At 42.9% G+C, this 13,357-nt stretch overlaps 1 protein-coding gene across 1 annotated transcript in view; it reads right to left on the reverse strand.

Annotated features, from left to right (window-relative positions):
- thsd7ab (thrombospondin, type I, domain containing 7Ab) overlaps nt 1-13,357 on the reverse strand; it is a 66,563-nt gene continuing 53,206 nt past the window's right edge. Inside the window, exons 16-30 of the mRNA XM_030782186.1 lie at nt 11,805-11,983; nt 11,296-11,301; nt 10,703-10,836; nt 10,233-10,386; nt 8,823-8,964; nt 7,853-7,968; nt 7,015-7,132; nt 4,196-4,341; nt 3,308-3,482; nt 3,002-3,175; nt 2,686-2,781; nt 2,253-2,335; nt 1,784-1,997; nt 1,314-1,401; nt 1-88 (exon numbers count right to left, since the gene is read on the reverse strand). Coding sequence (XP_030638046.1) covers nt 1-88; nt 1,314-1,401; nt 1,784-1,997; nt 2,253-2,335; nt 2,686-2,781; nt 3,002-3,175; nt 3,308-3,482; nt 4,196-4,341; nt 7,015-7,132; nt 7,853-7,968; nt 8,823-8,964; nt 10,233-10,386; nt 10,703-10,836; nt 11,296-11,301; nt 11,805-11,983 — 1,913 coding nt within the window. The remainder of the gene's footprint in view (nt 89-1,313; nt 1,402-1,783; nt 1,998-2,252; nt 2,336-2,685; nt 2,782-3,001; nt 3,176-3,307; nt 3,483-4,195; nt 4,342-7,014; nt 7,133-7,852; nt 7,969-8,822; nt 8,965-10,232; nt 10,387-10,702; nt 10,837-11,295; nt 11,302-11,804; nt 11,984-13,357) is intronic.

Here is a 13,357-nt window from a genome sequence, read left to right on the forward strand (position 1 = left end):
CTACATGTCAGCATCCCCATCATAGGCCAGGGTTAGAGGTTTCAGTCTGTTATTGTTCTGTCTTCTCTGGGGTTTCTTTGGCTTTTTACTGAGGACAAAAGAATGAATTTGCATCACATCATCATTTATAACATGTTGTTCCAATATTTGCTCATAACATTTTTTGTTTGAGTGGAATGGAATTTCTAATGTATTGCCAGACGCTTTTACATTTTCTTTGCTTGGGGACTGGTCTAAAACATCTATTTAAGAAGCTTAAAATATTTTCCAGAAGAAACAATGGCCTCATGAGGGTTCTGTAGTCTTTAGTTTTGATGACTATTATAAAAAAAAAGGCACTTCTGTTCTAAACATTACAGCTTTGAATTCATACTCAGAACCATATCATGCTGTATATACATGCTGTATATAAAGATATATCTTTATGCTATATCAACACGTTTAAAAGATATCTTTATGCTACATCAGTATGTTTAGAAGACTATATTAACAGAAATAGGACTGATGGATAATGAAACTGCAACAAAAATGATAAAAAAATAAAAAAGAAGGGATGATTATGGAATTTCGTACAGTGATTTATGAAAGAATTCAGTAGATTTGAATGGTAAAATGTCTGACAAAAGAATGCAGCTTGAAAAAAAAAAATCATAAAATTTATGATGAAAACCTCATCTTAATACAAGTGATGATACCTGCCATGTGAGCCAGTCATCACAGTGGAAAGTTACGTATTTTAATATCTCTGAAATTTGAATGTAGACTGTGACGTTCTTGTCATTAGGCTGCATATATTTCAAAGCCATCTGATGGCGGCCAAACACAGTAGCACACTATGTTTTCCTATATTTGACCACACTCTGATTAGACAATGCAAATGAGCCTAGATCTTCCAACCAATCAGAGGCTCACCTGCTCCGGCAGCACCATGCAGCTGGCCAGGCAGGAGATGAGACACTGGCGGGGGGAGGGGAGGGGTCAAGCGTTCGACGGCTGCTGCTTTGCCGCCTTTGGCCTTTAAGTGGCAGTCTCGGCGGGCTGCTGGCACTCTGGGCAAGTATAAGTCATTTCATGTGCATTTTGTCCCATCCAGACCACCGTCCCATTGGCAGAGTCAGGAGTTGCAAGGGAGTGGCGGATGGCACAATAACTGCTGCTCATCATGGATGAGGTGAAGGAACAGAAGAAAGACGTAGGTGGTGGTGGGGGGGGTGGGGAGGGGTGGGTAAAAGAAAACAAAAGGAAAACGATAAAACAAATAGCTATGAATAATGATGATGCCAAGACTGGGGTGAAAACAAGAGCCTGCTTACCATGCCAAGTAGATAATTGACACTATGAAAATGAGGAGCACTAAAACTCCTGCAGCAACACCATACACCCACGTCTTCAGTTTGCCATCTACAGGAAAGAGAGCATAGCATTACCCTATTATTACACTGCTCAGGAACTGATTGTCTGAATATTTAATGTGCTGCATTTATTCAGTGCGAACAGATTCAGATCCACGTTTAGGGAGACCCATCTGTTTTGGAAAGGCAGTGACTTAAAGAGAACAAGATTATCAACGATGATTGCCCTTCACCTTTCAAATTTCAACTGATGAAATAAAACAAACCCTAACATCTCAGTTTGACCTCAAAAAAAGTTCATAAGTGTATTATCAATGAGAACACGCTCTTGGCAGATACTGTATGATACCTATAAATAAAACTGTATTGATGTTTTAAAAAAAATGCGATTGGATTGTCTTTACTCTTTTAGCCTGATAAAGCACGCATACCAGGTCCAAAGGGCTGAAGGTACCAGGCTCGTCCGGTCCAGCCTGGTTGGGCGGTGGTCGACAGGGTGGGGTCAATGGCTCGACTGGTCTTTACATCAGCTTTCTTGTCCCCAGCAGTGGGGATCTCTAGCACAGGGATCTCTGCACACTGCTCCAGTAGTCCCTCTGCTGAGAGTATTTGTGTGTATCCCTCCTCACACATACACAGGCCGTCCTGCAGGGGGCAACAGAGGCACACAGTCGTCACCAGCAATCTCTGACCAAACATGCTTGAGAATGCAAAACGTCTGAATGCAGAGGGTAGAGGATGATGATATGTCTGAGGTTATGGTAACCTATCAATCTTATGAACTGTGTTTGCTCATTTTAAGCAATTCTGACTGAATTTTGGGTGTCTTCCAATTCCTGCTATGGATAATCAACCATTCACTGATCCAAAGAACAATGTTCCAAAGTTCTTTCGTCTTACCTCAGAACAGAACGACTTTGGTTTGTCACAGAGTTGGTCACATGATCCTCCTAACCCTGGGGGGCTGGTGGGTGGGCATCCACCTACAGGTCAGAGATCAAAGGTCTTCCTAATGACCTGGGCAACACAACCCTGAGCTCCGCAGGCAGCCCCATAAATTAGAGGGTATTAAGTAGGTATTAAGAAGGTATTAATCTAAAGGGATCTCAGTTTCTGTGAAAAATCCGTGACTTAAAAAAAACCCTCTGAAAGCCCATTAAGCACTATATATTCTCACTAATACGTCATGTTGTCGAAGTGACAACATGTGCAGAGAAAACTTTTAACCGCATCAAATCTTCAAGTGTTTCTTGACACTGTGTGTCAGTGTCAGTAACGTGACATCTAGTTAGTAGAGGAACAGCAGACAGACAACAAGAGTATAGGATGATACCTGTGACATTCGTTCCATCAGAACGTTCACACCAAACCACGCGAGACGATCCCGATTGGAAGTTGCTCATCCACATGTATTCGAAACAGTCCCCATCTAAAAACGGCAGGACAGGCCAAGAGTGTGAGGAGTAGGTATCAGTAGTCAAGTGACTGGTGACATGACCTTGCTGATTTAAAAGTGCTACGTTACAAATGTGCCAAAGAAACCACGCGTTCCTTCAAGGACATGTCTGTTCTTTACTGGAATTACGTGATGTTCTACAGACAGCATTATTTATGATGATGTCATAAGGGACGACGGCCGCGCGTCTCACCGGTGCAAGCTCGGGTCTGCCACTCCTGTTCGGGACACTGGGCAAGATTCTCTGGCTCTTGAGCAACGACCGCCCGAGACCGGACTTGCACGGGGCCGAAGTCCAGGCGCTCGGCTTTCACACACACGCTCTGACACGGGCTCCAGTCCGACCACTCCATCAGATAACAGTCGCCTGGAAAGGGCGCAAAGCTGTGTTAGCAGTGGTGGAGTGAGAATCGGGTTGGTCCTGTTGTGGGATTTCCCGCATCGCCCATGGTTCCTTTTCACTGAAGCGCACACACACACACATGAACTGTTCTTTTACCTGGACAAGGTAGAGTGCAGGTCTCTTCCAGAACAATGTCCTTGTCTCCGTCCACAGCCTGCTCCAGGCCACTGCAGAGCTCCTCTTCCACTAGGCTGCTCTCGCCCTCTCTGGAGCCGTCCGACACAAAGCAAGTCAGGTTCCGGAAACGCAGGCCCTCACCGCACACCACCTCCTACAGCATAATACAGCCTCAGCCAGGAGTCAGATACACAACAATTAAAGTCAACGTGGGAGGGGGTGAGAAAGAGAGTGAGAGAAACTGGGAGGCGGAGTGGGAGAGGAAGCGAGAGAATGAAGAAGTGATAAAGAGACTGAGAAAGTCAGAATACCAGATCAAAAGGACAAAGTGGTGAGCCGCTATTGTATTGCTGTATTTGGCTTGGTGCAGAGTGTTACTGTTGTGTGAAGGGTGTTAAGTTTTTGGGGGGTTTTTTTCCTCCCCCTTTTTTCCTCATCTGTGCCCAGTGACTTATGAATAGTTTAGCACCTGCTCAGATCGTGAATTCTGACATGATGGTTCACTCACACACTTTGGTGCTGCCCCGCTGTCAAATACACTGTAAATTCACACAGTCTCCCGTCAAATACGGACATATCTGAACTTCGCTTTTATTCTCCCATCAAAATACAGATATATCTGAACTTTTCTTTTATTCTCCCATCAAAATACAGATATTTTTGAACTATTCTTTTATTCTCCCTTCAAAATGCAACTCACATCGCAATCTTGTATTCACAATATCACTTATGTTCTTACATTTTTTTTTTTTTTTTTTACTGTATGTTCACAAACCCCATAGAGCAATACATAGGTTCGGTCTGAGGCACAGAGAACAAAAAGAGAGAGAGAAATAGAGGGAAAAAAAGACAATCGGAGGAACCTACCTCAACACGACACTCTGACCAGGGGCTGTACTGCCATCTGTAGCATGGCCGGACAGGGCATGGTTTCCACTGCTCCATCTGTGGAGAGCAGGGTCTGCCATCCCCCTGAGGAGCCTGGACCACTGTGCGCCTCCGCCACATTTTCCCTGGAGAGAAACAAACACACACACACACACACACACACACACATTTGGGTGGAAATGGTTAGAATGAAAACATTGATGGAGGGGTTCTCCATTGAAGCCTCAGTGAACCATATGGCACGTAAAGCCAAGAAAGAAAAAAGTAGCATTTGTCGTTTTTTGTGCCACCTACTCTGTCATACTGATTTAGTATTCGGAATAAAATGCTTTCTGAGGGAGTGTTTTCAGAGTGCTTTTGGAGAGTTGTTGGTTGGACATATGTGACATTTCCTCAAAAAGTGCTATTAGCTGAGAGACTTAAGTGAAAGCTGTCTTGAGCTACTGTCTGTTTGCTCACACACTCTGCCATAATGACTTTGGATCCAAGCCCATGCTACATCATTATATAATACAGAGTGTGACCTTCAAAACATCTTAACAAGACTGAGAAATATCTGCAAACAGGGCAAGATTTGCTTTTGCTTGGAAGGAAAATGAGTTTCTCTGACTCTCTCTCGGTGCCAACGTCTCTCTATTTATATAACCTCCCTCCTCGCACCCGCTCTGTGTGGAACAGGTCTGATCAGAAGGCCCTCTGAGGTCTCCAGCTAGAGGCAGTGGAAGAAGCAGCAGTACAGTGTGCAGAGCGCTGTCTGTGAGGAAGCAGTGTCATCCCCAATCCACAGGAGTGCCATGCCCAAATCCACGAAACATACCACAGGGCATGGGCTCCAATTCAAAGACCCTTCCCACACCTCACATAGAAGTATATGGCTGTCCATGCAATGGATGGACAAAAACGACTGAAACCCCAGTATACTGAATATTAATCGAGAATATGTGTTTGCTGTAAAAGAGATCTACGTTTCAAAACATGAGATGTTAGCTGAGTTCAATAGAGGTCAAATGGTATGTTTATGAATTACAGGTGCATCTGTCACAAACATTGCGAAATTAATTAACGGGCCAAGAGACCAATGCGGATAATCTTTGACAGTATATGTCAAACCAGAAAAATCCACAGGAACAATGAATGCACATCTAAGCTCAGTGGTGGGACTAGTTGGATGCTTAACGAGGTGCAAAATGCCAAGAAACAATGGTCTGAGAAGAAGCTGGCATTTATTGTAGGCAAGTCAAACAGAAACATCTTGAAACCAAACCCAATGCGCAAAAAGAAAATATTACTTGGTGTTATGTGCACTGGATCCATGAATAATGGAAAAAAACATGTGTTCTGTTGAGTCAATTTTTTAGCTCTTTTTCTTAAATGAGGTTTATTTCTGGACAAAGCCAAATAATGTATTCGACCTACACTGCCCGTTACCAGGTATAAACATGGTGGTGGATCAGTAATGGTATGGACAGTCGTCTCATGGGAATTATTGTGTCCAGTGATAGCTCTGCACAGCAGAATAATGAGCAAGGAAGAAGAAGCCATGTCAGATGACCAAGCGCACCCTATGGAGTAAACACTGCTAAATCCAAATATTTCCGTATTCCAAGAAAACCACATCCCCATATATACTGCTAAACGGATTCAAAACTGGTTTCATGACCGTTAGAATCAAATGTCCTCCAAGGCGACCATAATCAGCACGTAACACTGCTGAACCTTTATGGAAAGTTCTAGAGCAAAGAGTAGATCTCCCTCAAAGAAATGGAGATTCTCTTTCTTCAGGAACGGTCTGATATCTCAAGAGAAACACTTTGAAATGTGTATAACAGCATTCGGAGAAGTGCTGAGCTGTCCTGAGGGTAAGGTTTGGCCCAACCTCTCACTACTCACTAAATATTCATAAACTGATGGATGTTTCCATTTTTGTCCATCCTCTTTGCATACACATACATATTCCCATATTACACCCGGAATTCCCAGTTACCGTCAAATTTTACTATAACTATAACTAACCCTGACTTCACACTGACCTAGAGAAACATTTTGTCACCTTTTTGTATTAATAAAAAACATCTTTAAAAAGATGTTTGTTTGTTTTTTTTTGGATACTAATATATATATATACAGGGATATTTGGTCCAAACAATGCCACAAAAACAACCAACACACACACACACACACACACACAGACACACACACACACTCTTGCTCTTTCACTTACACACAATAGCCTCCAACTCCCGGCAAAGCCGACTTAAAATATCTGACAGCTAGGCCATTTATTCTGTTTAGCCTGCATGTGTTTAGGATAAAACTGCGCAATAGATTTTCTCTCGCTCTCCGCTCCTTTTCTCTTTTATCTCTCACTCCTTCATTGCGGTTTCACAGCAGGCAGGTTGTCAGCCCTTGGCTCTGGCTTGAGGTATTTGTATTCATTAGGCAGTTTCCGTTATGCAGGAGGGAAGGTTTGACATGCAGGATGAGCGTACCCTCCACTTAAAAGCATTTGATTAATCACTGTTTCCCCCCCGTGTTTCCATCAGAGTGTCAGAACTGATGAGTCTTATTTTTCACTGCACACGGGGATCAATCTCACCGAACAACAGGTAGAGACATCCCCCCGTGTCTCTCGTGCGAGGAGAATTCAAATGCAGGACAGAGCAGGCGTCACAAACACAGAGACATTTTTCCAATATTATCAATAAATGCCCTGATAGAAACTATGAAGCCTAGTTGTGTGAAGAAATCTGACATGTTAAAGATGTCCGGTGATGAAATTTCATGACTTAAGCCTTTACCTTCCAAGCCACACGTTTGAGAGCACTCTGACCACGATGACCAGTCAGAGAGCTGACAGTTGACTGGGCACTCCACCATACAGGACGAGTTCATCTGCCATTTCTTCTCCAGGCGCAACTGCAGCAAGAAACAATTAGCGCCTATTAGTTTCACAACGACATCGCAATTCATTTTTTTCATTCATTCATTCCTTCATCTGGAGAAATTTTGGGCGGTCGGACGTGAACCGCTGAAAATCAGTTTCATTCGAACACTGTGCTTTATTACATGACATTACAAGAGCGTTCAGCGGTGAGAAACCTGCACCACAGCCAAGGACGGTCTAGACGCTGAGAGTGCTTGTCACCGCGCAAATGAATGAGACCAGCTAAAAAGTGGGTTAAGGGGTTAATTTGCAGTGAGGCTGACTCTTCTGCATTGCCCAAAGGGTCCAATTAAAAATGGCCAGAAATGTGCACATTTGACTGATCTTCTACCAGTTCTGTCACAGTGGCCACATTAACCCGCCATTTAACATGTCTAAGAATAACTTCTTTTTCCTTTGATTCAATCATCACTATATGTCGGTCAGGAAGAGCATGAGAGGCTACATCTACCAAATAGTTTACTTTCAGTTCCTTTTATTTTCATGTCTATGAACATGATATATCCATGAATTCTTTGACATTAGCATGTAACACTTTCAGGCCCCAGGCCTCCATGACATTTATTAAAAAAACATGAACAAAGTGGAACTTTCTTTATTTCTTAGTTGTGGAAGGAGTAAGTCATGGATTGCAATTTTCTGAAGGTTTTCTGAGAATACTAAAGAGAAGAACATAACACACACAAACACACCTCCTCACAGAACTTGAGATCAACAGACTTGCCATCACTCCGCACACAGTCCAGCATCCTGGTCTTAAAACCATAACCGCACACAGCATTGGCACTTAACTGGCATGTGCTCCAGTCTGAAAAGAACACACACACACACACACACACGCACATGCACACGCACACACGCACACACACACACACACATACACACATAAATGCAATGCTGGCGCAGTGTACAAAGAAAAAATGATGGAAACCAACCACCAGCGAAGGCAAGAATATAGCACTCACTGGACCCCCCCAGCAGCTATAAAGGAAGATTTGAATGCACAAAGGCACATGTGTGATAATTTCAGATAAAGAGGCTATTCAGATTGGCTCCAAGAACAGTTTGACTCTATGGTAACAGTACATGTCATAAAGAGGCTATGGTTCAATTGTTGGCCTTGCACACATACTTCATCATCTCCTGCCTCTAACCCCATGACAAAGTGGTTTTATAGCAAAGCTTTAGCTCTGTTTACTGAATGCAATTTTCTATTTAGAACTCCCCCAGGGAGCTGAATTGAGAAACACTGAGGGGACAACCAACATTAAAAAGTCTTTCCAGTAATGATCTCTGCTCCTGCATTATGTACATATTGCCTGAAACTCCCCAGTGCCTGTGGGAAGAGAACAATGCTAAAACCAGACAGAGAGAGAGAGACAGAGAGAGATAGAGAGAGAGAGAGAGAGAAAGAGAGAGAGAAACAGAAACGCTGTCTGTGCAGGGAACAGATTAAGACAACCAGAAAACCAGAACAGTTCAACACAGTCGTAGGTAATCTGGGTCAAGTGGGCGCCGTTAAGTATTTAAGAAATACAGCGTTTGTGGAGGCATATGGCACATCCATAGTTCATATTAAACCGATGTTTTGAAAGAATGATGTAGTATTAAACCAAGACTCGTTATTCAGCTGAAGTGTGGCCCATTTAGTATTCTGTGTACCTGTGATGTTGTAGCTGTAATGGAAGCAGTTCCTGTTTAAAAGGCATGGTTCTGTCTGCATGCTGTTTGGACAGTCTTTTCCTCCCGCGGGCAGGCGTATGGCGTAGGCTGTCCTCTCTCGATCGCCTCTTCCAGTGCACGGCTAAAACGGAAACATCGTTCACTTACAAGCACAGATGCCGTACACACATGCTACTGAGCCTACTCATATCTGAATCGACTCGCAAAGACATAAGGAAATGGATGATAACATTTCAGCACTGACACATCCAAGAAAAAACTCTACTCTGCCTTCAAGCCGGTCACGTGTGCTGGAGAACTATGTGTGAATAAGAGAACGCGCCGCTCTGACTGTTGTTCTCGAGACCTAGTGCCGCGCATCTTTTCACCCGGGAATCATGTTTCATTCCCAAAATTACAAACTCCCCCTTTGGCACAACCCAAACGAGAGGCATTCTGTAGGATAAAAGGAAGATTTTAAACAAGCGTTGGCCGCAGCCTTAAGTAAGCACCTCCTCCCTCCTCTGCCCACAGCCCAGCATGAATAACACATCAGGCAGACTCTGCAGGTGCTGCCTGGACTGCACGGCGAGATGGAAATTGGTGGAAAGTCAGTGTGTCAGGCCCTCAAAGTGAATGGTGCATGATTAATAATGGCTCAGGAGGAAAAGGAAAAAGATCAGATGAAGTCCAGATTTTTTTTACATTTTTTTTTTTGTGCCATGTGCTAAAGGGGTAAAACGTCAGAATAAGACCATTGGAATACCCACGTGTTTGACTGAACAAACGGGGGATTCAGACCGAAGAAGGATTGTTCTTAACCGACAAACTCGTCCTGCTGTGTCTATTACGGCTCTCTTCAAAGTTCAGAGGATATTAATCGGGCGTGGAACCTACCACACACTAAGCTCTTCACTGAGTCGGGCAAATTCGCTGGGAACTAATTTCACACTTTTAAAGAGATATTGAGGGTTCTGAGAGACAGGAAGCAACTCTCGTGGGCATAAGTGCTTTTCTCGTGGGTATCTTGGCAGTGCCCCTATGTCAGAGAATTCAACAGACACCCCTCCAAATACCAACTCACTTTTCTCGTGTTCTGGACTAGCCTTCATTGCCCGTATTTGACTGATGTAACTCCAATTTAGGATTCAAAGTCTAGTAGCTGTGAAAGATTTAAAAGCAATCGAGAGTGGAGGGTGCAGTAAGGTCATCTTCAAATGCTTGGCACATTGTGTGGTCAGTGTGACACTTTTCCATTCTGATTCCAAAAAATGTATGCACTTAATCCAATTTCTTTTTCAGATTCAGGGCATGATCCTTTTTGACTGTTTGAATCTCCCTGTGGTACTAATTCAGTCAGTAACCCCGTGAAGTAGATGAAAAGCACATAAATTAAAGGAAAGTTCTCACCAGGGTGCAGGGAGTCCACGGGCTCCAATCAGACAGCACACAGTCTTCAGGGCAGGGCAATCGGCTCTCCCTCGCTCCTAAAGGCATGTCCTCTGGGTCACACAGATAGTCCTCCACTGCGTCTGTTGGGCCGTCGACTGTGTTAAGCATACATCTGTAAGAAAGACATCAAAGACAATGCTGTTAGCTCAGTGGGCAAATAGAGAGGAGATGTTCTTTAGGCTTATAAAACACAGCGTTTGATCAAGCACAAACTTGAACCGTACTAAATGTGCAGAGGAAACAACGGTAGGAAACAATTACCTTTAAGAATGGAAAATACATCCCATTTAAGTATTCAGTAGCTGAAATGGTCTATTTAGATTTTTCGTAGGTGAAACAGTCCGTATAAGCATTCTAGAAATGAGATTCACTGAACCCACGCAGACATTATGACTGCGCAGTCTAATCGGGTGATGCTGATGGTCTACCTGACTTTCCTGGTCTGGACCCCAACTCCACAGTTCTCCTTCAGGTCGACGCTGCTGACTTTCCAGGCACTCCAGGGCTCAGCCACCCACACATACTGACTGCAGTCACTTACACAGGGAACCACCTCATATACCTGCATCCATTTGGGAGATACACATAAACTGGTGGGAAGATGCAGCAGACATAAAAGCAATACGTTTTTTTTTTAGGGAACTATCTTCTTATAACTTGCCTTTACTTTAACATATACAATATATTCCTGTGTCAGTCAAGTGGAACTACCATACAATTGATGAGACAATATACTTTATGTGTCTTAATTTATCATGTAACCCAAAATGAAAACAAACCACAGCTTTACAGCAGAGAAATGCAGGTCAGCAAAGTGACTCAAAAGAAAGCTAATAATTTACAAAACCATACATTTTTCAGACAGAATAAATGAGAAATGATAACATTCATTATATGATTCTCTGTCTATCTAAACCATGACCGCAAATCTCCTTTGACTAACTATTAAATTGATAAAAAAATGTATAAATGTCAATCGGTGAGAATGAATAGGGTGAGGATGAGGACTGGGGTCTCTTACCTGTGCCTGTGGTAAACCATCATTTCCAGCATGTTGGAAAAGCAAAAATACACAAATATGTTCTCAAGGAGTATGAAGTAATACATTTCATACATCATGCAAGAATTTTGCAACCACAACAATTTTCTGTACAGAGGCAATAGCTGACTGGGTCCATCCAGTTTTAGGCGGATAACCATGCTGTGAATGACCTGGTCAAACATCGGTATGAGACTTGGGTGAGTACAGATTTCAAATGCAGATCATCATGACCTCAATCTAGCCCTGATAATCTGGTTACAGACAGTGAAAAAGAACTTGAGAACCATTGAGTATTTCAGTATTCACCTGGATTCTTTACCGTAATTCATTCATTTCTTACTTGTTGATTCTCTGATTTTAATCGCTGATTCATTTCCGTTACACAGAATTGGCTGCTAGCAAACTTTATACGAAATAATTAACTGTCCTATGAACTTTTTTACTTTAACAAACGTGTGGACTGCGTGGTAAAAAAAGGTGCATTTTACCTGGTTGATGTGGTCAAGTTTGGGACAGGGTCGTCCACCGTTGTAAGGCTTCTCTCTGAGCCACTTTGATCGAACTTTGACCCCGCTGCCGCAGGACTTGCTGCAGCGTGACCAGTTGGACCATTCACTGAGCTTACAGTCTGAAGGACAGGGAATGATGCAGGCTTCCTCTATGTATCCTGAACAGGAATGCCAGGAGAGAGTAACATCAGAACTGTGTTTATAAAGGGCATAAATACACTGTGGAGTGTATTCATCTAGACTCATACAAAGTCCCTCTGAATCACTGCGTAGCAATGAACTTATGTTTAGCATCATGTTCATTTTTGTGAATAGAATCAAAATGAATCCACCATATAACGACTCACTAATGAATCTAACTGAATTAATTGAATTGAATTTAATGGGGTCTTTTTTGTGGTTCTTTAGAGCTGCAATTTCTTTGAATCTCTGTGCCCATATAGTATGTAGTGTGTTAAAAAAAAGAAACATCCCTTACATTCTTTTTACTTTCCAATAGCTTTTTTCATTGTGGTACAATATGTGTGAAAGAAACTCTTAAATGCACTGTGGCTATAGGTTTTTGACCCAGTAAAAATAGAAATACACCAGGCCATGTGAAGCACATTTAATAAGACAATAAAAACCTACATAGTAGGATTTTACAATAAACGTATAACATGGCTTAGAAACAGAGCACACATGTGAATGGGTCAGCCTTAAGAATTTAACACAGTATGTATTACTGCTTCTGATCCATTCCCGAGTTGATCTCTTTCCATCCGAATCAAGAGGATCTCCTGTTTCTAAGAATACTAAGGTCACGGCATGGTCAAGGTTTCCAGCAGATCGCTGAACGTCAGAGGAACCACCAGGGAACCAGGCCTGCGTACACGAGCGTTAAGAATGTGTTCAAAGTACCTGGATTTTTGGTTTAATCTGCATGGCAGAGACCTCTTTATCCCTGGACATGAGCTTCTTTTTGAAGCAAAGAAGCTACGCAACTGTAATTCCTCATTACTTATATATGGGTGCTTCCTCAACTTCCTTTCTAAAATACAAGTCTGAGAAGAAACTTAATCCACCTTAATCAGAGGCACATCAAATCTTTCCTTAAACAGTACTTCACCAGTAAACTGCCCCCCCCACCCCACCCCTAAATGGGGTCAAAAGGTGCTTGGAGGTGTCCTTTTAAATTGACATTTAAAAGTTTGGCCAATCAGACTGGAGGTAGTATGTAAACAGAATGCGGCAGCATGACAGATTCCTTTAAGGGTCTCTGGGCAGTTGCTCTAATTGAAAAATCGAAGCAATTAAGTCCAGGCTCTGGTATAGGCCAAGATTCATGGCCTTTCCTGTTTGTGAGCAGCCGACCCACTGATTAATGAGATCATGTTCCACTGTGACAGCGGAGCAGAGGAAAGTCGACAGTGTGTGCCCCCTCTGAGTAGTGCTGAGCAGACCCCAGCGGTGCCTACACATCCCATTACACAAACACACAGTGTCTCTGAGCATTACTTCTTACAACCCCCATCCGCCCAGCTGCGAAAACT

The sequence above is a fragment of the Chanos chanos genome, chromosome 8, assembly GCF_902362185.1.
Source record: "Chanos chanos chromosome 8, fChaCha1.1, whole genome shotgun sequence".
NCBI classification, from domain to species: domain Eukaryota; kingdom Metazoa; phylum Chordata; class Actinopteri; order Gonorynchiformes; family Chanidae; genus Chanos; species Chanos chanos.